This window comes from Anopheles stephensi, chromosome 3 (assembly GCF_013141755.1).
Source record: "Anopheles stephensi strain Indian chromosome 3, UCI_ANSTEP_V1.0, whole genome shotgun sequence".
NCBI lineage: Eukaryota > Metazoa > Arthropoda > Insecta > Diptera > Culicidae > Anopheles > Anopheles stephensi.
The window spans coordinates 10,574,020-10,600,029 of NC_050203.1; the positions used below are offsets into that span (position 1 = coordinate 10,574,020).

Consider the following 26,010-nt stretch of genomic DNA (forward strand, 5'->3'; position numbering starts at 1 on the left):
GCAGAACTAGGAAGGCCACACTTACGGGCTTGTTAGTTTGGGGGAAAGCTATGTTAGTAGCACCTACCGAAAGGAACGGTTACGAAAAAGTCGGAAAAGGGAAAGAGACAAGTCGAAGTATCCTTTCCTTGCTGGAAAAGTGTCACATTTCACGCGGTTTCTTTATCGGTCGTTCGGCTCGTGTTACGGTTCAAAGAAAAGCTGTGCGTGAAGTCGCTTTGGTTGATGAACTACTCTGTTGAAGATATTAATCATGTAATGTGGCGAGCCTTTAGGATTTTCTCCATATCTCTTTTGATGTAGCTAACTTAGCTTGAGTTTTAAAAGTGTCACAGACAATTCCAGCCTTAGGATGACAGCATTTTCTAATCGATCCTACAAGCCTTGGATATTTTGTCCATTTTCCTTTGACGTTATGCTTCTTCCTAGGCCAGTACAGGGAAACCTGCAAGTACAACTGAACGTGAAGCCATCCGGTTTCCTTTACCAGAATGCGGAAATAAACATCCGATCGCGCGAGGACCATTCTCTTTGCGCTCGGCGAACACTAATTTCCGTTTCCGCTCCGTTCGCTTCACCTGGTCGGCTGGTCTACAATGATCAAAAGGATGTCCCATGCTTCCCTTCTATCCGCCATCAACAACCAACAACAACAAAAATCCGATTTTATAACTCAATAGGTATAGGAAGGGAATTTCCCGATCGGAAGCAATTTCAGGCACAGGTTTCGAACAATTGTGTTTGTCACGTTTTGTCGCCACGGGAGAAGCGAAGAATGGGGGAAAAAGGTTAAACCCGAGCTGTAAAGGCAGGAAACCGACGAACGGAACGACACATGTGCATTGCATCCTTCCGATTGCACCAGTACTGTGTACATCCCAACCTAACGGAAGTTGACTGGCATGGAAAGTCGTAAAATCATCGTAGACTTGCTTTCTGTTGTTGCCAAATGCGATCGTTTCGGCCCTGCAACCTCCGTATTGCGAAGGATTTTCCCATTTTCAGCCGGGCCCACCCAGTGGGAACACACGAATTGCAACTTCCCTTTTGGCCATGTTGTGCTCAATTATACACAGCCTGTCAGGATAGTTCTCGCTGTGCTGAAGCTTTATGAAATAATTAATTCTTTTGTGCATCCTAAACAAACACGAACGAATCGGGACGGGAAGTGAATGTGTGGAAAATGGCACCGGAGATTCATTTCCGGCCAGCGGAAGACAAGCGAAACGATCTGCGCAGCATCCGGCCAGAGTCGGTTTGGGTTAAAGCAATAGGTTAAAAAATTTCCCTTTGTTTTGAAAATTGGTTGTACGAATGTTTAGAAAAAAAAACCGGATATGAAACACTAATTGAAGGTCGAAAACGTCAAACAATTTAAAATAAGGCAAAAAAAAAACCATGGTGGGACTGGCAAAAAATAGTATATTGTGAGCTCTGTGCGTACTGCACAACATTCGCCGTAGAGTAACAAATGATTTAATTTTAACAATAAATGTTACAATAATAAACAACAAAGCATCACAAATAATGACAGCAAACCCAAAATTGGTCCCAAAAATACAAACAACCTTCGCATGAGTTACGGAACAAACTGAAATAAACCATTTCCCGGAAGGATTACATAAAGCGTAGAAAAATGTCCAGCTACCGGACATGGCCTAATGCACTCGGATGCTACCGAATTGATTCCCCTAATCAGGATCGACTTGTTTTGATCAGAAATAAAGCTGGGCCAGGTTCGTTCCGTGCCCCTTTTCCCATAATAAATTGTCAACATGATCGATCGTGCACGATCCGGTCCGAAAGATGTAAAAGCCGGGCAATAAAGAAGAATTTCCGAATCATGATGAAAATCCTGCTTTACGTTGGTTCGTAAGTCTTCCTGTCCAAGGATTATGTGTTTCCTTCTCTTTGATTCGGGCTAGGTCGAACGACAGCTATTTAGTGCGACGGATCGTCCCTCATCTATCGTTTGTCCACCAAGCGTGGTAGATTCTCTCACGACATTAGGCATTAGCTTTTTGATCACACGAAGGATGTACTTTTCCAGCTAAATCACACTCCCGGAAGTGAGTGGACGGCTTTTTAGCACTTATTAGCGTCTGACGAATAATTTACCACGGTGTGGTGGCGGCCGTTGGGTTCTGCCCATCGACGTGTTTTCCGGTGTGTAATTAGCGTTGAGACTTGTGGGCTGTGGGTCAAAACTGACAATCATGAACCACAAGGGTTCCGCTGGCGGTTCCTTTCCGCTTGGTGAAGCGAAGGTGTGTATTATCCTTGCCGATCCACGCGCATCCCGAAAGGACTCGGCTCGGCTGCAAACGGCAGCGGATATGGAGCGAGGATGAAAGGACGCTTTCTTTTCCCTTTTTTTTTGCTGCTGCTGTTGTTGTCCATTCCCTTTTCCGCAACTTATTATCGCTTTCTTTTTTATGATGATCTTTCATCGTGGTCCTTCTGCCTGCTCGGTATCTACCGATAAGTTCCCGAGGGAGACCATTCATGGCTTGGGACAGTTTAATCCTTGTTTTGTAATTATAATTAGTCCGCATAACAAAGCCGAAGCTACATGCGTACCGAGCCTAAGGGATGTGTTTGGGCTAAACGGGAAACGGGCTTCTTCCTGTTTTTTTGGAGGGGGGAAGAACTTACACGCCGGAGCATAGGAAGGGCAGGTGATCCTAAGCATGACGTAGAGTGAAAGCAGAGATGTTGTGTGTAATAAGGGAAGGTGAAAGATAAGTCGTAAGCCGAAGGATGACGGCAATAAGATATGTGCGTGTTCACATTGTCCTTTATCGGGTTGTTCCTGCGGCGATCAAAAACCGTTTGCTGCACCATCTGTGCTGAGTGATGGAATGTAAACAAAACGCATCCTTTTCATAGCAAATGTACCATTTCACCACTTGGACAGCGGGGGTTTTAGAGTTGAAACATTAATTCCATTTACGCTGCATACGCGGATGTACTTGCCGGTGCAGCCTGGGAAGGACACAATCCATTCGCCAACCGTAAACACCGGAAGGGATGCAACAAAAACACTCACAACAATTAAAACGTCGCAAATCCCATACGCAAACCTTTGCCGTGATACAATAATGATCCTGCTTCCTGCACGGAACGGTACGATCCTGCAGTCTTGATCCTCGTTATGTTCAATGGTAATAACTTCCTTCTCTGGTCACACACACACATGATTGTTTCCAGGGCAAAGCTCTTTCCAAAGGCTTCACTCACCGAGGAAACAGAAAAACAGTTCAATTGATTCTATATTCGTTTGGTTTTTTTTTTTATTCTTTTACTGCTTTCTTCAACCTGTCCGGAACTTGGTCGAGCGAAAACAAAACATACCTGTGTTGTTTTTTATGCCGTTTCCCTCAGTATTCCGATCTTTTCCTTTGCATGCTTCTGTGCCGCAAGAATAACCGTCACCGGACGCATCCATCGGCCTGAGAATGTCGGGGCATCCCTTGGGCATCCTGTGGAGTGTATTAATGGCAAGGACATTATTCCCGGTTGCTGGGTATGTGTTGCAGAGCGTCAAAACTGGGTAGGGTTTTGTTTATACAATCTTTACCCTAAAGCTGTTGTATTATTTCTTTTTCTTTGGGGTCTTGATTGTTCTGGAGATTCCCATGGTTGTTAACCCGTTCGTGTGTGCTTAATTAGGTGTGAAAAGGACTTCTTGTTTTAATTATATGCAAGGAAAGAGCTTTGCAACCAAAGGAATGGTGTACCGGAGATTTGGGTTTGAAATATGAAACTTTTCTTTTTTCAGTAAGTCACGCAATTGCTTCTTTTGCTAGAGGAGGTTTCCTATTTTATTGAGATCTGCAATCTATGAGGATCATGGCTGATCGTGATTTTAATGATACGTGGTGTAAAGTCCTGGGCGGTTTGGTTTATAGAGCAATCGAGATTCGAACCCAGGCCGAGCATGCTTTCAGATTTTGCGTTTGAATCGTTCCAGAAAATCATCAGAAAGCAATAACATAAATTTTCGAATCGAAACGCATCTAAAATGTAAATAAAAATAAGGTATCTTTCCATGATGTTCACCCATAGTGCGGCTGGGAGCTGTCATTATTGTTTACAGTGTACAAGTTCAGTTCTGCAGCGCCTTTTGTTGCTTCGCGTGTGATCATTTAATTATTTTATAAATATTATTCTTAAATAAAGTCTACTGTTTTGCTAAGATGACCCAAAATTTTAATGCTGCTAGGACAATATTTCATCCAAACATAAAAACTCAAATGAAATGTCATCAACATGGACGACGCGTAGCCTTGATGTTATCGCAGCAGTCATCACTGTTGTCACACGCACAAATTACGTATTATTTCATTGCGTTGTGTTGTGTTTCTAACTTCGTGTGTAAAATCATATTTTCCTAGCCAATTTTACCTCTGTGATAGCCTAACAATCTAGTTAAATTAAACGGAACAGAACGCTGGACTGACAACGGGGTTGAAAATCTACTCGAACGCATTACAAGGAACATCAGAACCATGGAACCCCAACCGAACGTAGCAGAACAGCCTTCGAAGATATTTATCAATCCAAAGTTTGCAAAAGCGCACATTAACCCGATGTTCTTAGCCTCCAATGGAACGCTAAGGAGGCCAGAAGTTAAACAAGACGAACCAACCCACCACAGCAGCATACACCTGAATCCTGCCTTTCTGGACAAGCTAAGAATTCAACAGGTATCACCACCAACAATAGCAGCATCAGTAGCAGCAGCTGCTGCAACAGTACCTTCTGCCATTTCGCAACCCCGCGTCATCACTTCCCTGCCCGCGGTAGGGAGAACTCCTTCCGTAGTGCCTAGTAAACCTGCATTTACGGGAACAGTGAACCCGATCATAAAGAATACAAGAAGAAAACTGGTCCGTGCCACCACAACCGCCGCGAACGATGCAAAGCCTTCTGTGGTAGCAAAATCGATAGCACCTGTGGTAGCTGTGGCGCCAGCTAGCAGCAGCCATCAGCTTGCTCCCTTGGTACGGATCGGGAAGAATAAGCTTGTGCGGAGCAGTGTGCCTACTGTGATGGGAATGGAAAATGTGAAACCCCGAATGCTAGCAAGCTCGCTGCCAGAAAGGAAAAGCCTGCGCATCGATCGAAGGGTTGCTATGACGTCAAGGTCCTCTATGCAAAAGTTGAATTTCGTCAAGCGCTATGCATTGTCGAGGATCAACGGAATAACGCCCAAGAAGGTGGTCATCACCGATCCCAAGCTGTTGAAACTGTAAGTATCGTCGAATGATATCAACATCTCAGTCCACAGATGTTTTAAAAATTGCTATTCGCTGCAGGAAACGGAATCCAACGATGAAAAGTCCCGAAAAACCCAGACCCGGTAAGGGCTCCATTGCGTATGCGTCGAAAAATAAGCAGCTTGTGCTGGTCAACATCAACGGAGTGCTTTATCGTTCCTCGACAAACAAGCTACAAAAATCCGTTACACGATCTCCGTCAGCGGTGGGTCATAAAACGCCACCGAAACCTATCCGTAAAACCAAAGAACACTATTTGATTATAAGAGGAATGCGCTTTGCGTTGGATCGTAACGGGATGAAGCTGCGTTCCGTGGGTAGTGCCACCATGGAAGCAGCGGCCGCCTCTTCGAAAACCTTCACACTGGAGCCACGATTAAACCGCATCGATATCGGTGGACTTACGTACAAAGCGCGCAAGGATGGTATCTTCATCCGGACGGACAATCACAAAACACGGAACCATCTGAGCGTGGCCAAACAGCGCAGTATACAGGTGCTAGCGAGTAAGCTAAGAAAATGTAACGAACCGTGCCATATCTACCGTCGGCTGGGGAAATGTTTGGCCCACCAGCGCGGCAAATGCCCCAAGGTGCACGATCCGAAGCACGTGAGCATCTGCCAGAAGTTCCTGCGCGGCGAATGCATACTCGACGGATGCTTACTGTCGCACGATGTGTCCCTGGAGAAGATGCCCGTATGTACGTTTTTCCTCGAGGGACGCTGTATGCGCGACGTTTGTCCCTATCTGCACAAGAAAGTGAGCGAAAAGGAGCGCATTTGTGACGCATTTCTGAACGGATTTTGTTCACTGGCGGACAAGGTAATAAGACTGTGCAGCGAACGGCTTCTTTGTCGACGGTTTAATTCACCCAGTTTTTTTTTTATTTCTTTCCTGGACTGTTGCTGGCCTTATCATTCCTAGTGTCCCAATCGGCACGTATTCCAATGTCCCGAGTTCGAGCAGAAGGGCAAATGTGATCGAGCCAGATGTCCTTATCCGCACGGGAAGAAGGAGGTCAAGGGTAAAAAATCTGACAACCCATCGACGTCGACTGCATCGCAGAAGCCGGAAGGGGAGGAACAACAACCTAGACCGCGACCGACACCGACAGTGACATCGTCAGTTCGCTACTACCAGGACGAAGGACAATCGATGACGCGAAACGTCGACCAAACGGGTGAGTTTAGTGCTAGTGAGCGTAACCAGTTGAAACGTATGCTTGGTGAAGTGGAAAAAATGAAACAAAGATACAAAGAGGACATCGGTGCACAGTCGGAAGGAGGCACGACGGACGCTAATGACCAAATTGTAAGTATACAACCGACAGCAGCTAATAGTGTTGGTTCCGAAGCGTGCAACTGCCCCTCGGAACCAACACTGGACGATGTGAAGAATGATGGTGAGGCGGTCGAGGAGGATACCAGACCTCCGGTGTTTCGCCGTAAAGCTATCGGTACGCTGCCAGCTTTTATTCCTATCTGAGCGATGCGCTGTTGGCTACAACATTGATTGAAAACAAAGCTAGAAAAAATATATGTTTCTATTAAGATAATAAGTTAATTAAAATAAAACAGATGATTTGAAATAAAGATTAATATAAAATAAAAATAAAATTAGTTTGTGTTTCATTTTATGTGCTTCATTTTTTCCGAAATCTTGTTAAACGTGAGATAAGTATTTTAAAATCATATATGCGATTAAGCACCCTGCATTGCTCTCGTGTATAGGCACCTTCACGTGGCTAATGTTGTGTCGCCACCTTCCGGTACGCACTGTGCTAGCTGTCAAACAGATAAACATTCGGCCGGTGTGTGCAGTGTGTTGTCGTTCGCAATAGGGGGAAGAAAAATGATGTAATATAGACAAAAAAGCGGTGTATTTCAGTCCCAATTTCGTTCCCGGTTGCCTGAAACCATGTCGCTGGCGTTGTTGCGAACGCTGTGCCGCCATCAGCAGCACGTGCTACAACAGCGGCAGCCCGTTTCGTTCGTGGGCAGCAGTGCGATCCGCTGTGCCGTCCGATTTCAGAGCACGGCCGGTGGAGAAGATAAGGCTCCCAAACAGGACAGGTAAGCCGGAAGACAACGTCGCTTGTTTGTACAATTGATTGATGGACGTTAATTTTTTAATTTGCACATTCTTTCACACTCCACCATGACCATTACCAGCAGCAACGACAAACAGTCCACCAAAGAGCGGCTGGCGGCCAAATACAGCCGGGAGAATGTGAAGCGCAACGTGCAGGGGTACGTCTTTTCACGGTTTTTCGACTACGTGAAAAACTATGACAAGGTGATCGAGAAGAAGTTCCCATCGGCGGTACACGTGTACCGGGTGTTTTTGGTCGGGGTGCGCGATTTCTTTAACGACATGAAGAAGCTAGTCAAAATCACGAAAATCGTTTACTCGCACGATAATGACCTGCGGTGCCTGACGCGGAAGGAGATCGAGCTGTACTACCAGATGCCGCGGGACATGAAGAAGGTGGCGCCGGTACTGCTCATATCGGCGCTACCGTTCGCGAATTATGTGATATTTCCTCTAGCGTAAGTAAGGCTAATAATATGTTAAGATTGCTCTTAAATAACGACCCCCTTCATTGCAGTTATATGTACCCTCGAACGCTACTGACGTCTCATTTCTGGTCGGTACAGCAGAAGGTAGATTTCGCTCAGATAGATCTACGCAATCGGCTCCTGTACAATCGGCGCGTCTTTCGCTGCATGCAGTCGAAGCTGGACGCACTGAAAAAGACACACGATCCGGCGTACGAGAAGTTTAGCTATATATTGGGCTTGCTCGGGAGCGGGCTGCATCCAACGTCGGAAGAAATATTGGACGTGAGGGAGGTATTCCAGCGGCCGCCCTTCCATCTGAACAGTTTATCCTCATCACATTTGGTACGTACACCAAATCACCCATTTTCAAATATTTTACTCCATCCTAAATAATTCCTCCTTTGATTGTAGAAATATCTTTGCCGATTACACGACATTCATGCCGGACTGTTGCGGCGGTTTCGGTTAAGCGAACGAGCTTACGTAGTACACCACATGGATATGGCGATCAAGCGTGAAGGTGGCGTGCACAACATGCCAATCGAATCGCTGAAGCATGCGTGCTACATCCGCGGACTGAACGCACACAACATGAGTGTGGAAAGCATGATCGATTGGCTGCAGGAATGGGTCAAAGTGTCACTGGTTGTGGATGAGGATTGCATCAGTATGCTGCTGCATCTGCCGATCTTACTGACGTATAACCATACAAGTAACTGGATCCTAATACACTGATATTGGTGGCAATGTGGGACAAGCAAGTTGTTCACCATATAACGAAGGGGAAAAAGAACAATCAGAAGATAAGAAAAGGGTAAAAAGCGTATCAAAAAAAGACAGCGAGTGTCGGTTCTATAAAGAAAGTACAACAATTCACTCTGATTGTTGCTGATCCTAATTCAGCGCTCGAAAAAAAGGAAAGTGCAATTTCCAGTTTCTTTTAGAACTTAAAAACAAAGTGATCCACAACAACACCAGTAATTGTTAAATTGTTTATCCTTTTTTTTTATTTAAAGTTAGCATATCAACGCTAACGATGGTTGTTATTTGTTGCATGACTTCTTTCACTATATTTTATTCCCTCTCTTCCTCTCTTTAATCATTCAACTCTACTACCACTTACTTATGAAGCTTACGGTGAAATATATCCATGATCAAAGGGTGATTATTAAAGCATATTTAAGGAGCGTTATTTCCGAAAACTATTTTAAAATCTGTAATGGGTCAAAGGACATGAAGCGGGAACACTGTTCTCGATGCTTTCGTACTTACGGTCGTAAACAGAGAGTTTGCAGTAGAGTTGAAAAATGCTGCACGTTGCTTTACGATAAGAGAGAAGAGCGAGTTTGTTTTGCTTTACTTGCAGATAAACTCCTCTCTTTATGCGAGAGAAAGATTTCAAAATCCCCTAGCGCCTTTAGCGGATTTAATTTAGTAGAATATTTTTCGTTTTAATAATATAAACAAATATCTACGGAATGCAAATAATTTGTATTACAAAAATTAATTTTAGTTTAAATTTTAATAATTTAAAATCATAAGGGAAGATCCCATCGCTGATCTTCTTCATGGCCTCCTACGATACATTCTGCTGTCATTTTTCCGTAGTAAATTGATGCATAAACTCACACTCGCTCGCTCTCTCTCTCTCGCATCACTATGCTAACGCTCTCTCAGCTCTTTTTATTCTCTTCTCTCTCTCTCTCCCAAATAGTGCGATGCGTCGTGGTAGTGTCCTGAGGTACCATGCGTCTCCATCGAAGCAAAAAATTCACACACATTAATGTCCCGCTGTGCAGCAATCGGCCCTAGGAATTCCCGACCAAAAAAGCCAAAAAGCGAGAGAGGAAGCGAGTGAGAGAGTGCGAACAATAGCAAAACCTTGGCAGACTGACTGTCTCGCTTCGGTATCCTTTTCTATTTTTTTTCGCGAAACATCCTCGCGTCGTTCGCGTGCGTTTCTGCGAGTCCGCGCTCAAGAGTCACAGTCGAGTGTTCGTCTCGGTCGGTCGAAGTTCCCCTGGTAGTGAACGAAAGGTTTTGCACGCGCACGAGAACTACTCGCCACCACTCGGTTTTGGCTTCGCAGCAGCAGAAGCTGGATAGTGTCAGTATATGGGCGGACAGCTACGGGGAAAAAGGGATTAAAATCGGTGCCCGTGATACAAGTGTCCTCCACACCTGACTACTGGAGTATTATTTCGTTCCAAGCGTAACGCGTCACATCGAGCCACCTGCAACACTCTCGAACGTTTTGTGATGTGAAAAGATAATTATTTTTCCCATTTCTGTGTTCTGTTCGAATCCTGCTTCGAGAAGGATTTTTTCGCTTCTCGGCGGGTCTGATCATGGTCTGTCTGGCTAACCTTCATTTTTTTCCAAGTCCCTTTCGAACATCAAAGAACAAAGTACAGTGAGCAGAGGCAACTTCTGGGGTAGGGAGGTGTTGTGAGGGTGGTTTTTGTTTTTCCGTTTTTTTCCCACCTTGCAGCACGGAATAGTAAGGAGCGCGCGCGATTTCTCTCGTTTATTAGCTCGCCTACTGTGCGTGTATTTGTTGCGTGTGTGTGTGTGTTGGTGCGCCTTCTGTCATCCATCTTTTCGCAGGACCACACGCTCTTTTCGCAATGTTCGCTCTCTTTTATCACGTTTTTTCCCTCGTTGCGGTGTGTTTCCCCACAGCACACAGTGAGACTGTGAAGGCTTTAACGATGCGTGGCGAATGTCTGGTGGTGTCACTACATAAGAATCGTATTTTTACCATTTACATTCTTTTTTTAAATGCGTTCTATTTCACTGTAACTGTAAATGCAAAATTATCAATTTAATGTGCGTTTTATTTAGATTTAAACCTGTAATCAACACCGGAAAACAGGCCCCAAACACACACACTCATCACTATCCTGGCACAATCAATCAGCCCCGAAAGCAAGCTGTTGATGTGAAAGTGTTACCGTACACGCGATCTGTCGGTTCGGGGTTTTGTCAAAACATAGCATTTTGTGGCCCCCTGGGTACACCGCCGCCCGTTCCCAAAGCACGTGGAGCGATGGAGGCGCCTGGTGGTTGTTGCTATTTTACGAGCAAAATCCGGATAAACGCCCACCCTCCGTGCTCCATGCTACCCAACAACACAGAACACGCAACGTACAAATTTTTGGGTGAAAGGATCTATCCCCTCCCCCCTAAAATTTTTCCCACCAACCCAATGCAACCAGTGTGTGTTTTCGGCCGTGTGAGCGCCATCAAAGGGAAATAGGGTTGTAAAAATAGTACACCATTCACAGGGAGGCACTAACACACACACGCAAAAGGCCACACACACACACACACGAGCTGTGTGCCGTATTTGTGGCTACCGCCTTCCCCCAGTCTATCGGTCAAACTCCCATCGAACGTCGAATGACCGCCAGGAAGAGTGAATAATAGAATTATTGTGCGGAAACTAATTTAAATTGACCGGTCATGGCAGCTTCCGGTTTAGGTGGGGCGGGTTGGAAAAGTGGACGGTTAGCGGGTGCGAAAAAGTGTAGCAAAATAATAGTTTCAAGAGAGATCGAAAACGGGGGCAAGTGAGTGGTAGTTTTTACCCGCGTGGTAGGATCCTGGGAGGACTTTTGAAATTCGTCCAATTTTTTTGGGTATTTGGCTGTGTGTGTGTTTGTGTGCGAGCCCGGAAAGGACGGAGTAAAACTTTTCCACCCAAAACTTGATGGGAAATTAATTCAATAAAACGGCATCATTCGTTTTGTGGCACTGTGGCGTTCGGCGCTTGGAACGGATAAATTGGGGACGGTGTTCGTGGGCGCCCGGCCCTAGCTATTCGGGGGGTTTGAATTGAATTTAATTCGACACCGGTGAACAACGTGTTAGCTCCTGTTTCTTTTTTGAAATAAAAAATATAGGAAAATGTTTTTTTTTTCCATAGAGATCTAGCGAGAATTGCAATTTAAAAGCAAGGGAATTGAAGATTAAATAAACCAAGCAAAACAGCAGCGCTCGTGAAGCGATCACACTCGGACGCTTCGAAACGGCCCCATTTGAAGCCTTTACATGGGGCTCGCTTGGCTGCCCCAGCATTCCACGACTCCAGACACGAGACCACATGCAGAGTGCAATTTACGTGCAATGCACATCGGCCAGGAGGCTCTCGTATGGAAATGGTTCCATTTTAGATTTTAATTAGACTCCGATCGATCGCCGCTGTGCTTGGGCAGGTTGGTCCAGGTTGTAGGTGTTCGAAGTGGAAGGAGGAGGAGGCACGTTTCCGAAGGCCACCCATCGCGAACGGTAGATTGAAGTCGATTCCCTACCAGGCCGGACAGTGTGACAACGGCTCCCATGGTGAGGGAACGATTTTCGATTTTCCCCCGCAGTTTAATGGTGTTTCAGTTTGGGGGAAATCGTTATTTTATTACCTATTTGCTTCATGTTTCGAAAGCATCCATGTGTGTCGTCCTGTGAGTAAACCTATTTAAAATCAATTTTTCCTCTAAGCTTCTATTAAAGAGCACTAACAGATGATAGAAGAAGCAGATTTTTTTTTTAAATTTGTGTCAGTGTCAGACAGAGAGAGCGAGAGGCAATAGTGAGTGAAAAGAGCACACACACACGCAAACCCGAATGCGAGAGCGAGTGCAGCAGAGGTAAACAAGCAGGCGCAACAGCTTATATTTGATTTCCTGCCAGGCTTTTGAGCTGCTGCTACTCCTGGCATGGTCCAGGCGGTCGGTCGGCCCTATGTAAATAGCCGGGGCAATGGGCGCAACGGCGAAAACGTCCGTTTTCATCGATGTGAAACCGAGTCAAGGCCGTGCCACGGTTGAGGTGTATTTATTTATTTTGACGTTTTCACTGGCAGCTACTGGGGCCCTTCGCTGCACCGGTGCAACGTGCGTACCGTTTGTGAAACGGGACTGCGCCTAACATTGGGGGATGGGGTTTGCATCCGGTGTGTTGTTGGTTGCGTCTTGCTTGTCCCGCTTACCAGTGCCGCAGGCGTTTCTTCGGCCAGGTGCACAAGCAAAAACACACATCTAAAGGGATGCTTGCGGGACATACCACGTTACGCCAGGATGATCCGGGTTTTCTGTAATTATTTCTTTCCCTCACATCAAATGTGACTCATGAGCGCCTGTTTTACAATTATTTTAAATAGAAGTAAGCTTCTCAGTAAGGTGTTGTATTATCAAAATACAAACAGAGTACGAAAGGGATTTTTTTGTAGTTATTACTTACTAAATTTAAATTCAATTTCCAATATCATAACTAAGGTTGTTCTTAAGAATTCTGCCTCTTCTTCCTTTGCACTACAACCTCGAGATGCCCGGACCTGCCATTTCTGGCTTTCTGTGACTTAATTTTACCCGTAGAAAAGTAGTCAGCCTTTCGTACGGGGAGGCGGTCTGGATGGGATTTGAACCCCGGTCCTGCCGTGTGAAGACCGCCGCCGTTATCGCCTCGGTCCGGTGGTGCCCCGTTCTTAATAATAGTCTAAATAAATTACTGAATAAGGTCCAGAATAAGGTTTATGAGTTAATTGTATAGCCACTCATATGAAATAAATAAAATTGGAGAGTTTTAATACTATGGAGCTTTTCAATCAGCCGTGTTTTAAGAAAGAGTATCTTAAAACAAAATTGTCTACTGATTGTACTAAACACTCGTCAGAAAAATCTACAGCTTCACTGTCGCAAGCTTCATAACGACATGATAAATTTGCCCTAACTGTATGTGCAAGGCTTCATCATAGCATGGTAAAGTTTTCTAATGTATTTGAATTATTCTACTATTTAATTTAAAAATCCTCGAAGAAAATGTATGAATCAAAACCCTGAAATATCTCTTGGCGCCTTAATGGCTGCAATGGAAAATTAGCATTTAGTAACCAGACAAAAAACTGAAGATTCGTTGTTTGATAGATTATTCTACATTTCTCATTTATAAGGTATCTTTCAATGTCTGTTTTGTTCTATTTTTGTAACCTTTTATACTCTCCTTTATAACAGAAATGAAGTACATATTTAAATATTTCTGTTCCCAAAATCAACTGTTCATTCAATTTTCTAATCCAATCTGTAGAACGTCCTTATTTTGAGAATATCTACTAACAATTAGCTCCTGAAACTGTTCCCAGAAATGAAAACTTTAATCAAAACAGCATTTGTTGAATAATTAATTTCAGTTCAAAGATGAAACTCTTTCTTCCTCGATCGGCGAAAAACTCGTGGCAACTCTTTTATGAAAAAAAAACATAACTCCAGCATTTAGCAACCACCCAAAAGGGGCAACAGCAGTTGCGGCTCATTTTCATTAACAGTACTTGAACTTGAACTTTGGCGTTCGGCGAAAGCGATAATAAATCAGGAACAAGCAAGATAGGCACACACACACACAGCTACGCGCACTTCAAACGGTACTGATCATTTGATGATTTTTCATCTACTACCACTAGTGCTGTTGCGCTCGCCCTTCGGTCAATTCCGTCCTCCGTTGTACCGTACCAACCACTTCATTAGCATATGCTGCCGACGGAGATTAATTAGTGAGCGTGTCCAGCGTGTTTCTGGGTATGCTGAAGCTGCAGTAGCGAATTGATTGCATCTTGCCCGTGCTAGGGTGTGGTATGGAAACGGGAAACGGTACGGCGGGCGAAAGGGAGGGATAAATTTGACCGTTTTATAGTGGCGCGATAATTAACGCAAAACCGAACCAAACGCGTCGAGAGAAGATATTGGAGCAGAAATTAATAACCAAAAAGGCAGCACCACGCGCTCTCGACTCGGCTTTTTGTGCTCGCGCTGCGAGCTTGTTAATAAACGAAGGGCGAAGTAGCTAGTAGCTGGGTGGGAAAACGTTGGATAATTAAAACTAACTCGGTGGCATAACTGGAACGAGAATGCTTTTTGGGAAATAAATTATTTCCTCCCCCCCTCCCCACCCATTCGCTCGGCAGTAACAGCGAACTGAAAAAGCATCGCAAAATGGAGGCGCATGGTCGTTTGTACTGGAAGGTGCTTTTTGCTTGTGCTTTGGAATTTCGTGTTGTGTTACGACTTTTAGGGATTATAATTTTGTGTTTCTTCTTTTTTAACTAGTTTTTATGCACAAACACAGACTTTTTCGTTATTTTTAATTCAATTTATCAATGGGGATGAATAGTTTTTTCCCATTAGCAGCACTTTTAAAACTAAAAATAATTCAACAACAGTGAGTTGACAAGCGATCGAGAAAAATCTGTTTCAAGGCTCTTTTCGATTATATATCTGACAGTCCTCAGCTCTCCAACCGTCACGGTCATACTCATTTGAATACTATAATGAACAAACCAACCATTTTCACATCTTCGTTTTTCGGTACAGTCAAAAAAGAAACGGAAACGAAGCAGCGAAAATTGGATTGTGCAAAAATAAAAAAATAAACAATTTCACAACAAAAAGGGAAAAGATCGAACAAACATGACCTCGGCAAGTAAACAGCTAGGGGGTTGGTGAGAGCTGATGAGGTGCAGCGACTACAAGTGATAATTTGTTTTACTGAGTGCGAGTGGAAATTTAACGGAAGGTCATGCAGTTTATGGGAATATTTTTCATCTTTACCTCCCCCCCCCCTCCACTCTCCCTGCTGCTTTCCATTTTCCACAGACTCTCCTCAAATTGCAATTTTGGTTTGATTATTTTCATGCTCTCGAAGCTCGTACGGAAAAAAGGGGTTGGCGGAAATGATTGCAAAAAAAACTCAAACCGTAACATTGATTTTCCGGCCTTTTTTTACGTTTTTCACTCTCTCTCTCTCCTTTCTTCTACAGTGTGTGCAATAAGACAAGAAAAAAAACACATAAACCTTATCATCGTTTAGCTGTGAAGGAAAGTTGTGCAGAACATCACGTACACGGGCCGGCAGGATAAATATAGTCAACGGTTCGATTCGGTTCAAGTTTTGCGCAGCTCTGTTTTGGAAAATACAAAACAAACACACACCCGAGAGAAAAAAAAACGTCTCGAGGAAAATCGAAACACATAATTCGGCACATACAGGCACGGGCGATCGAATCCGTTCAAGCGATGAAGCGACAAACGGCAACCCGTATGGATTGCGTCGCCGTCTTTGGCTGCCAGCGCACGAAATGAGTCGGAAATCGGAAAAATCCCCCAACCCGACCGTCCTGCCACAGCCTCCCCACAGCCTTCCCCGTCCCACCCCGCTCCCGGTGGTAGCTGTTCGATAGAGAAGATTTGTTCTCCGTCCACCCGTTTCCAACATCATCCTGTGTGCTGTGTTTGGTAAGGATGGTGAGACATAAATAGATTGCCGATTGCCGCTGAAGGGGACAGTCCGAAGGGGGCTTGTTGTAGCCGCGTGCGGTGAGAAAACTCACGGAAAACACGGGTAGAAAACAGCCAAACGCTGGCCAGCAGCCAGCGCAAATCGCACCAAATGGACGAAATAGGTGCTGTTCATGTAGCAGTGAAGTCAGGTGCAGCAGTGTGGTGCCGTGTCGTGTGGTAGTTGGGACAGGGGAGAAGGGTGATAGTGTGTGAGCGGAAGAGGAAAAAGAAGATAAATAGAAGAAGGAGGAAAAATCAATCAAACACGTGAGATCACACCGTAGATTAGAGAAGTGGACGAGGGAAAATTGTGAAACGTATGCTCATACGACGAGCAGTGAAAATCGCTACGAATCGGTGAGCAGTGTGTATGTGCTATTCCGAAGGTGAGCCTAATAAGGGCTAGGATTTCAAGTTCAAGGTGAATCCGGCAAGAGCCAGAATCGACGGAAACGTGTTATAATTACAAGTGAAACAGTGCGCGCAGGGGTGAGTGTGTGTGTCTCACGATGGCCGTGAACGTACTGGACGAGGATCACTTCGCGATCAGCGCGATCGTGACGGTTGTGATGCAGATCATCTTCTTCCTGATCGCCGCCATCTTTCAGCTCGACAAGCTGACCGATTTTGCCGGCGGCGTTAACTTTATCATCATTGCCTTACTGACGTTCTTTCTCGGGCAGATCGATCGGGCGCTCAAGGTAAGTTACGGAGTACAATTTGAACATGCTAAATGTCTGAGCCTAATTTAAGACGGAAAACCTGTTGCAAATGTATCGAAGAATATTCCAAAATACCGTATACGCCTAAATGTATGCAATGCGCATGGAATGTAATGAAACTGACAGCATTTTAGAGGCCAATATTCTAGAGGCCGCTTAAAAAGATTAGAAAGGAAATATCTTTTGTTTTTAATCACAAGAAAAAAAAAATTAAATGTTTTAAGTTTTCAAAACCTTTTAATAGAATAGAAATAGTATCATTTTCCATGTATGTAAAGGATTATTTCAGTGTTGGATATTTCAGTTCGGTGGGGATGAATTTAAATTTTTGTTAACTAATATTTCAAGCGAGTTGCTTGTTTACACTTTCCAGTGTTTCTCAAGCTAGAAGATTATTCAAAAACCCCAGGCACGTGATTTTTGTTGTTGTCTTTTGTGACAATTTTAGCATTCAATTAACAAAGATAATAATCAAGATTAAGAGCGTTAGAACGTTTGTCATGGATCATCTTGTTAAAATATTCCATAACAGTGGCACTAAGACCGGGCTATACGTGTGCTCGTCGAGTGAAATGCTGATTGCCTACCTTTAGGATGAAAATTAAAATGCATACTCCTGCAGAGATTCCCAAACAGTCCACAAATTGATGTTGAAACTTTAAATTTGCTTTAATAATTCTAAAAACTATCTCTCCTTCCTATTCAGTAATTCACAATTGAGGTTTAATATTCTTCAAATACGGGATGCATACTTCACAAAGCATCGGTTTGTGGAGGAAAAGCTTTCTGCGTAAATATTACCATACACAACAGACGCAGCTGTCTCTTTCAACAGCTTTCCGATACAATACACCTCCATCGGATGGTCCCATACATAATATTCATGTGAGTTTGTCTTCCATTCTGTGCGAAACTTCCTGCACCGGAAACTTTACCACCACTGTGCATTGAAGCTATGACAAACAGAATGCAATTTACCCAGAATATTGGCAGCAAGAAATCATTCTTCCTTTTTCCTACCTTCTTACCGAACCATCTTAGAGCGAAGACTCCCGTCCCGCTCGCTTTGAAATATCAAATACCAACCTTTTTTTTACAATTTGTAATGCACATTGACACACGCCACCCGTATGCAGCTTGTTTGCTTACGTACGCTTGAACCAGCAGTCACAGTGGCTTGTTGCGGTAAAAAACTCAATTTACCCAAAGTGCAACCCAGGTTCGGTAGCAATAGCATTAAAAATCAATATTACGACCACAAACACACACACACATGTGTCCGCGCGCGTAGTGCTCGTCTTCGCTTTACGTGCCAAATGGCGCTTGATCTGGGTGGGAATCAGATCGCTATTTGGGAACCAATTTCGTGTCAACTGCATACGATGCAGTTTTATGAAGCGTGTCACCATAACGCGGTTAGGCGGCGTTTATCGTAACGGCGTCATCGGCATCGGGTGCAGTTTATGATTAGTTTATGTATCAGTACGATTTGCGGTTCGGAATGCAACAGGCGGCGTTGTGGTGTGCCGTGGTGCGGTTTCCGGTATAATATATCCGGTGTGTGTATTTGGAAGGAACGGAAGGAAGAGGAAGGAAGAGTTAGAGATTGTAATGGGTCGTTGCAACGTTCATAATTGATGAGTTAGCTTACTACCATGGGAGGAGTACCATAAAACATTCAATGATTAAAGCAAATTGAATCGAATGAGCCTCAGGAACTTCAGGAGTAAAGTTGCGAGCGAATCCGTTCGCTATCATATTAAATGAGTGTGAATAATGGATTGCTTGTTTTACCAGCTCTAAGCAGCACTGATGTTTAAAACCTCTTTTAAATTAAAGCGTTACAGAAAAGACCCAAAGAATGTTTAAAGAAAGGGGAGTTGATTCAAACATATCAGAGAGTATTGCAAACCCGTCGTGGACCTTTGAAATTATATAAAGAAATCTTGCATACATTTAGCGGCAACGGGAAGTGAAAATTAGTTGAAAGTGTTGTTTTATTCACCGTTTGCTTATTGCACAGCTGATTGGAAAATTCCACAGCTGCGTTGTAATTCTCCCCTAAATGTATGCAGGATCCGCAACTGGTTTGAAATATGCCATTATTCGCTTAAAACGTTCCCACAAATTCTTCAAAAATTCTATTATAGGGCCTTTTTTTTCCTCGCTTTGAGAGTTCTTCAACAAATAAATTACCACTGTGACAGGACTTGTCCGAAACTCTTCTCCTCTTATGCTGGGAGTACCTTAACCATAGTCCATGACGAAGACCAATGTTCCGCGAAAAAACTTCTCTCTTTCCATCCAAGAGCTTTTTTTCGCACTATTCGTGTTCCGTTTGAAGTTTCTTTTTCGCCCTTTCCACACAACCGTCAAGATTTCACACAACAAACAACAAAAGCCAAAAAATCATTTTCATTCCCTTCTGTTGCGCGAACAAGAGCGAAGTTTTCGGTCTGTCGCTTCACAAAGGTAATGAATTTTCTCACCATTCGCTTGCACAGATAAATAATGCAGCAGAAAAAAAAGGAATAAAAAACGGGACAAACTGTACAACGGGCGACGCTGCTGGCTAAGCCTCTATTTGCACCCGAAGGCGTGTTTGTTGTGGCCAAGGTGTGGTTAAATTTGTGGGAAAAATAGAGAAGGATGCGCAAAATGGAAGGATAGTAAAGGAAAAGAAATATTTAGCTATTGTTTTGCTTGCTTCAAGGTAAAAATGCTGTTCTACTTGCTTAAAATAGAGGGAAAGGCATGTTGCAAGAGTTAACAATTTGATTTTTTCATTCTCTTAAAATATTATTGCGAATTGCATACTTTCAGACGTTTCTGTTAAATTTCTGTTTGCGTTTTGAAAAGCGCCTAAAGTTATGCTATTTGCAAGTCACGTGTTTAGACTACTTTAGACAGCTTGTTAGCTTATTTTATTTAACTTTCGCTTGGATTTTATGTGAAATTGAGCAAACCTTGTTAGCGAGTTCATGCACTAGTCACGAGAACCATCTCCTAAACCAACCACGCGGGTTATTTCCAGATTAAGCAGGAGTCTGTAAAGCACTGACCTCGAACCCTGAAAGCTAAAAACAACCCCTTCACAGAAATGAAGACAAATTTGGGGTAGCGTCACAAATCTCCACGCAGATCCAATTTACATTGTCACGATGTCCTTTCCAGGCACTCGGCTCCGCTATCAGTATCATTGGCAGCAGAGTTAGCAGAAATTTTCAGCACTGCCCTGTTGTGGATTTGTGTATCTCCTCTTTTTTCGGCTGGCAGATGGTGCGACCCTTGTGCAGAGATAAGAATGGGAACTCTCCACCGTTTGTACCTACCCCCGCCGGAACGCTCGAAGGACACACGCTTGCACACATGTGTCGTTTTTGCCCGTTTTTGCTCGAGTTGACCTCACCGCAGCGGCACTGTGTGTGTCGTGCTTCTTAGTGTGGCTGGGTCGAAAAGATACCGACACTCGGAGGTGGGACACCCCGAGAAAAAAAAACATGGCATGAAGACTATCCTCTCATTGCCCATCGAGGCAGAAGCGCACGGTTCGCCTTCGCAATGAAACCGCAACGCGAAACGCTTCTTGATTTTCGCTCACCTCCGAGCTCGGAATCACCGACCAAATAAAAGCGTCTGAATAATTCATGAGATTAGAGGCAAAAAAAATAAACGCACACACAACAGAAGGACATAAACATGGGGCGGGCGGAAACAGGGAAGCAAACCCCGGGGAAAGTGTACTAAAAATGGTGAAAAGTTTGTGGTATTGTGTGTGAAGTAAAAGCTCCCACGGTTTGCCCGCTGCTGTTTTTGTCGGTTGAGTGGTTCAGAGTTCCTTTGGTTGTACCGGAAACTATTTATCCACTGTGGTTCTGCTGTGTTCGACGCACTATTTCGCCGAGAGGTCCACAACCACCAGCAAGAAGAGGAGGGTGTCTTCCAAAAAAGATACCGATTTGGGTCAACGCACACACACACACACACACAAAGCTACACAACTCCCTCCGAAATGAGCCGCCTTCAGCTTAGTCCGGATCCGGGTATGGGAGATTTTTATTGTACGAGTCCGCGAAGCCAAAGGCACGAACACTTCCGGCTTTGGTTTTGGTGATGTCTTTTTTGGCGTCTTATTGGCGGGCAACAACAACAAAAAAATGGCGGGCGTTGTGTCGGTTGTGTCGAGGAAGAGCACCAAACGACCATCATTTCAATTGAAGGTTACTTAGGATAGGGATTGGTTGTGTCTGTTTTTTCTTTCTTTAACCCAGAGCATCGGAGCTTCTTTTAAGGGGGTTGATTAAAAAGCTGGAATGGTTTCATTAGCGGAACCGAGGCCGAGCATGAATATTTTATTTGGCGTATAAAGCCCCCCTAGGTTTAATATTTGAAAAATATAATTCGGTTCCATTTTCTCAATTCACTTTTATGATCTTATTTGAGTGAAAAAATGCATTAAATTACGCTGCCATTGAACAGTACTGTGTAACTAAATTAAAAACAGGTGTTTGTGTCCAGCCCTGTTTCTGATCCTTCCCTGCTCCTGATCAGGAGTAAAGTTTGCTGTAATGTACCTGTACCTACAATCTCATCTCACACTTTTCCGTTCCCGGGCGTTCACAAGCGTCCTTGGAAATTGCGGGCTGTCTCGTTCCCACCAACACTCTCTGCTCGTAACTCTCCCGTCAAACTCACACGGCAAAAGTATTTTAATGCTCTGCTGGTGTGTGGGTCACGAGCAACCAAACCGGACTTCGTTCGAGTGGGCCTGTTGCCCGTCGGGTGGAAACTGTGCCTCCCGCTACAGCCAAACACACCTTACACATTCACCACCACCACAGTAGGATAGGCGGCGGAAAGGAAAGAGCTGAGAGGGGAAAACCGGACGGGCGTTAAATGAAATTTGTGTTTCACCAAGGAAGGCATGAAACAGTTGCTCCTTCTCTTGTCTCTAGTGTGAGTGTGTGTGTGTGGGAGCTGAAGTCAAAATCGCACAACAACGCCACCACCACGGTGTAGCTTTAAAATCTCCAAACCAAACCAGCACTTTTTCTCCAGCCAGCCAGCTGCAAGAATCATCTGCAATGCAGTCAAAAACCATCCGGGAGAACCAAGTCAGCCGAACCCCACGAAAAGGATCGGTTTATTTTCGGAACGTATGCTCGTGTGATGATGATGATGGAGCGGTGGTGATGGTGGTGGAGGCCCATTGGGAGGTTCACCCCACGACTGACGTAGCGGTGTAGATCCTTTTAAATCGATAAAGTTCGAAGCAAGTAAACGGTGCATGGGATGGGACTCTCGATCCGGGGTTCGTTTCTGGGTAGGTGCGAAGAGGTTTTAGGCGAAGCGTTACTTAATAGCAATGAGTGTAATGATGTTCGAAGGCAAGAGTGCGCGGCAATATCGTTTAAAGGATTTATGTTTGGCGTGCTGACGTGAAGCGTAGCAGTAGCATATTGTAGCTGCTGTAGGAGACGGGTTTTTGTTTCGCTGGTGCTTAGTTTTAATTAAACTTTTGGCGCTTTGTTTTCTGTACAAGCTCATCGTTTTTTGTTTTAGCTTGCGATTCAAATTTACAGACCCGAAACAAGCATATTGATCATTTTAATAGCGTGATCCTGTAGAACGCTTTAAATCTGCTAAGGAGAAGAGAGTTTTATCGAGATTGCATACATTTTGGCGCTTTGTGTCTCTCATCAAATAATACGCCTTAAAGTATGCAATCCTCTAGCACTCATGTTCATTTTTCAAGGCCTTCTTTATGGAATCTTGGCTATTGCTTTATTTCTATCGTCTTTAACAAAGCTGTCAACCTTAATAGATCCACTCTGAACGTAAAGCATTCGAATCAGTTCCGTCAGCCCGCGTTATTCCCGCTTTTTATGCCCGGAAGTTATTCAGCAAACTTTAATTATTATCACAACTTCTGTGACAGACTCGCTCGCCGGTCTCCACTGCAAAACAATGCGACCGAAAGTTTCCGCATCGATTCATTTGCAAACTCATTTGCACAACCGCTCCAAGAATTTCACCAATCACATTTACGTCTCAGTTCGTGTGGCTCGTCAAGATCCATTCACCGATTCAAGCATCATCAATTGTCAGCGGGCAAGTATTTGATGTCTTGGTAAGTTCGTGGTTCCAAATGTCCCAAGCACCCGCTCTCGAGCCTCTACTAGCCCCAACCAACGGCCATGGAACTTTGAAGAAGAATCCAAAAATAAATGAATTGTCAATAGCCATTTTGCCTACCACCCAACAGAGGCCGGCATCGTAAACGCGTTGGAATCGTTTGGGAAATCGTTTGTATAAGAAGTTTTCCCTTTTTGTCGGTGTTTTTGGTGATACGTTTCCTTCTTTTTTTTTTTGTTGGAAATTCGCTATCCGATCGGAATTCGGTGGTGGAATGTCATTAGGAAATTTTTTTCTTCACGTCGTCACATCGATACGTGTTCGTTGGGATATTGGGGGAGAGATAGATCGGCCCGAGTTTGAGACAAGACCATACTGCGAGCGACAAGTTGTAAAGCACGCACACTATTAAAAACGGGTTTCCTTTCACTGCAAAGGGGTCCAATAGCGCCTAAAGTTTTGCTATCGTCGTGCGTCATGTAGTTTTACAGTCTCACATTAGACGATTTAAAGTCCAAGAAAGGTTGTTCAAAACTAAAAATAAATAACACTGAAATCTCTACTGGGACCTAAGGAAAACAGTAGCGTTTTCCCTCCTAAAATTTGTATTTCATCAAGCTGATCCCAAGCTTCGACCAATGGCTCGTCGCTTCGGCACATTCGCATTACAAATGCATGTGTCAGCAGCATTATGCTTTGATCGGTCCTTCCAAACCTAATTCCGATAAATATAACTTCAAACGTAATCACATGCACGACTTCTTCGTGTGAAATATTCATGCACCGCTCGTCCCCTTCAAGCAATGTCGAATGTTTCAGTAAGTCGGCTTCAAATAGGCGAAGAAGCGCAAGAACATCATCAAAAGTCATTCTCTCAAGGGAAATTCCGATATAGAAGAGAACGAATTTAACGATTTTCACATCTTCGAATTGAGACATTTCTCATTGTGCCACCGTCTACTCCACCGATGGCACCACTTCGCTCGAGAGGGTCCTTTAAATTGACACCAGAAAGAAATATGTGTGTATGCTGTGTGTACCATTATTACTGCCACCGACGGAACCAACATCAACCGCGCAGTGGAGCACCCACCGAAATGGAATAAAATTGCTAGAATTTAAGGCACGACACGTTACACGTTTGGGGCGAGAATGGTGGTGGTGGCCTTGTTTCGTGAGACTTCCGTATCGATATGTCAGTCACGTACGCGGCCCTACACGATTCGCCGTGTGAGAAACTCGAACGAAATAGCGAAAAAAAAAAACACGACAGAACAGGAAGCTTTCAGGCTCGTTTCAACTACTGCGCTGTAAAGGTGTTCTAGTACAGAGAAAAGCATGTGGTTGTATGCCCTGTGTTGAAGTGTTTCATGTTTCCTTTTGCAACGTTTGTACGTCATGTACGTCTGGGAAGCTTCTCAGATGAAGCGAACCGCACTACACTCGGTGGAAGATGTTGTACCAGCAATAGTTGCTAAGACAAGCACACGCTGTAATAGCTCGTAAGAAAATTGCTATAAATATTACAACCATTCGATATAGATTGATTTTGCACCTACCGGTACGTCCGTACTTGCCTTGCAGTCGGAGTCGGCAGCAATAACTATTACAAAGTTCGATGTTCAAGGTTCTGTGGACGTAACTGCGAGCATAACCAGCACAACGGGACGCGGGAAGGTAAATAACCACACGTTCAAATTATCGTAATGGACCGCTTGTTTCGAGTTTTGCTTTTGTTTGTGTGTACGATTGAGATATAGAACCGCGCAGAACAACAGTCTGACATGATTACGAGTGCCCTCGTAAGAGATACAGTGTAGCATGAAGAATTTTGAGAGTGCTTTCATCATTTATTGCATACTTTTAGGAGCAATGTTCATAGCGAAGCGCCATTAGTTATGCAATCTGAATTTAGAATTTTTAAAGAACAACCCTCAATATTCATAGGCTTTTATTCAGTGGGTTAAGAATTAGAATCTCAGCACGAGATTTGATAGCCTTTTTATAAATTGCCTACTTGCAGGCGCTACGCTATTAGAATTGATGCTGTGACGTTGACTGTCAATTGCATGGGAGATCTGTCCAGATTTGTGCTCTGACAACCTTTTTGCTGTTGTCGCAACCTTAGTGACTCAGAGTTCGTTCTCAATTTCAAAGAAAATGTCTAGAAACGCTAAAAGCTTTACAATCTGTTTGAATATCTGACTTAATTTGATTTTTAAAATTTAAAATAAACATTTGACTATTGTAAATTTAATCAAAAAAGGGCAAAAAAGCACTATACACCTTTATGAAATGTCAAATAAAATAAAAATAAATTAGAACCCAAGCTGTGGTCCATAAAACATGCTTTGTTTCCGGAATGTGACTGCTTCTAAGGCGATTCCGTAGCACCTAATGCACCGCCGAAGCAAGTCACCTTGGTGGACATTCAAAATCGTCATAAAAACACCCCACCCAGCAACCTTCTGTTGGAATGCACACACTCACTCAGCAAGTTCACCGGACGAGGCCACACCGCGCTTGGGCTGGTGGGGGTCACTGGCAAAACTCATCGTGGGGCGTAGATATAAATTGCTGCACATCCTGTAAATAAACTACCCACAACGGTACGAGCTCTAGACGCCTAGACAACAGGAAACAAAACGTCCACTAGGCTGCGAGAGCTGCTTAAAAGCCTTACTAGATGCCCTGCACACCCCACCACCGCCGGGACTCCGCCCGGCTTTTATGAAGGTTGTGTGCCACTTGGCATACTGGCACTTTTGTGCTGACCCCAATATACACTACACACTAGCAGTGTAGTGGCTGTAGTTGTTGTTTTTTTTTTTGTTTGTTCTCGTCCCCCCATGTTCTTGGCTTTATAAGCATAAAAACGTACACTGGAGTGCTTCTTTTTTTGCTATATGTTTTGCCCCTGTCTCGAGCTTTCACGGGGGCTCACGGAAGTAGACAGCAGCGAAGCATGGCTATACACCAGCC

At 44.1% G+C, this 26,010-nt stretch overlaps 3 protein-coding genes across 5 annotated transcripts in view; all 3 read left to right on the forward strand.

Moving 5' to 3' along the window:
• The first annotated feature begins 4,326 nt into the window (after positions 1-4,326).
• Positions 4,327-6,807, forward strand: LOC118513143 (zinc finger CCCH domain-containing protein 3). Its single transcript, XM_036058569.1, has 3 exons — positions 4,327-5,254; positions 5,322-6,105; positions 6,208-6,807. Exons 1-3 carry the CDS (start codon positions 4,512-4,514, stop codon positions 6,766-6,768), a joined length of 2,088 nt encoding a protein of 695 aa, XP_035914462.1. The 5' UTR covers positions 4,327-4,511; the 3' UTR covers positions 6,769-6,807.
• Positions 6,808-7,049: 242 nt separating this feature from the next.
• LOC118513147 (LETM1 domain-containing protein 1) lies at positions 7,050-9,020 on the forward strand. 2 transcript variants are annotated; one of them, XM_036058587.1, is made up of 4 exons: positions 7,050-7,355; positions 7,458-7,832; positions 7,892-8,186; positions 8,256-9,020. In XM_036058587.1, exons 1-4 carry the CDS (start codon positions 7,201-7,203, stop codon positions 8,577-8,579), a joined length of 1,149 nt encoding a protein of 382 aa, XP_035914480.1. In that variant the 5' UTR covers positions 7,050-7,200; the 3' UTR covers positions 8,580-9,020. The 2 variants fall into 2 exon arrangements, with proteins under 2 accessions (XP_035914480.1, XP_035914479.1); XM_036058586.1 differs by having other exon boundaries at positions 7,069-7,355; positions 7,455-7,832.
• Positions 9,021-9,504: 484 nt separating this feature from the next.
• Positions 9,505-26,010, forward strand: part of LOC118513149 — a 46,642-nt gene continuing 30,136 nt past the window's right edge. The window contains exons 1-2 of one of the 2 annotated variants that reach the window (XM_036058590.1): positions 9,505-9,951; positions 15,652-16,872. In XM_036058590.1, coding sequence (XP_035914483.1) covers positions 16,681-16,872 — 192 coding nt within the window. In that variant the 5' untranslated portion in view covers positions 9,505-9,951; positions 15,652-16,680. Of the gene's footprint in view, positions 9,952-10,069; positions 12,305-15,651; positions 16,873-26,010 lie in introns of those variants that run through there. The other variant, XM_036058591.1, reaches the window with a different exon arrangement.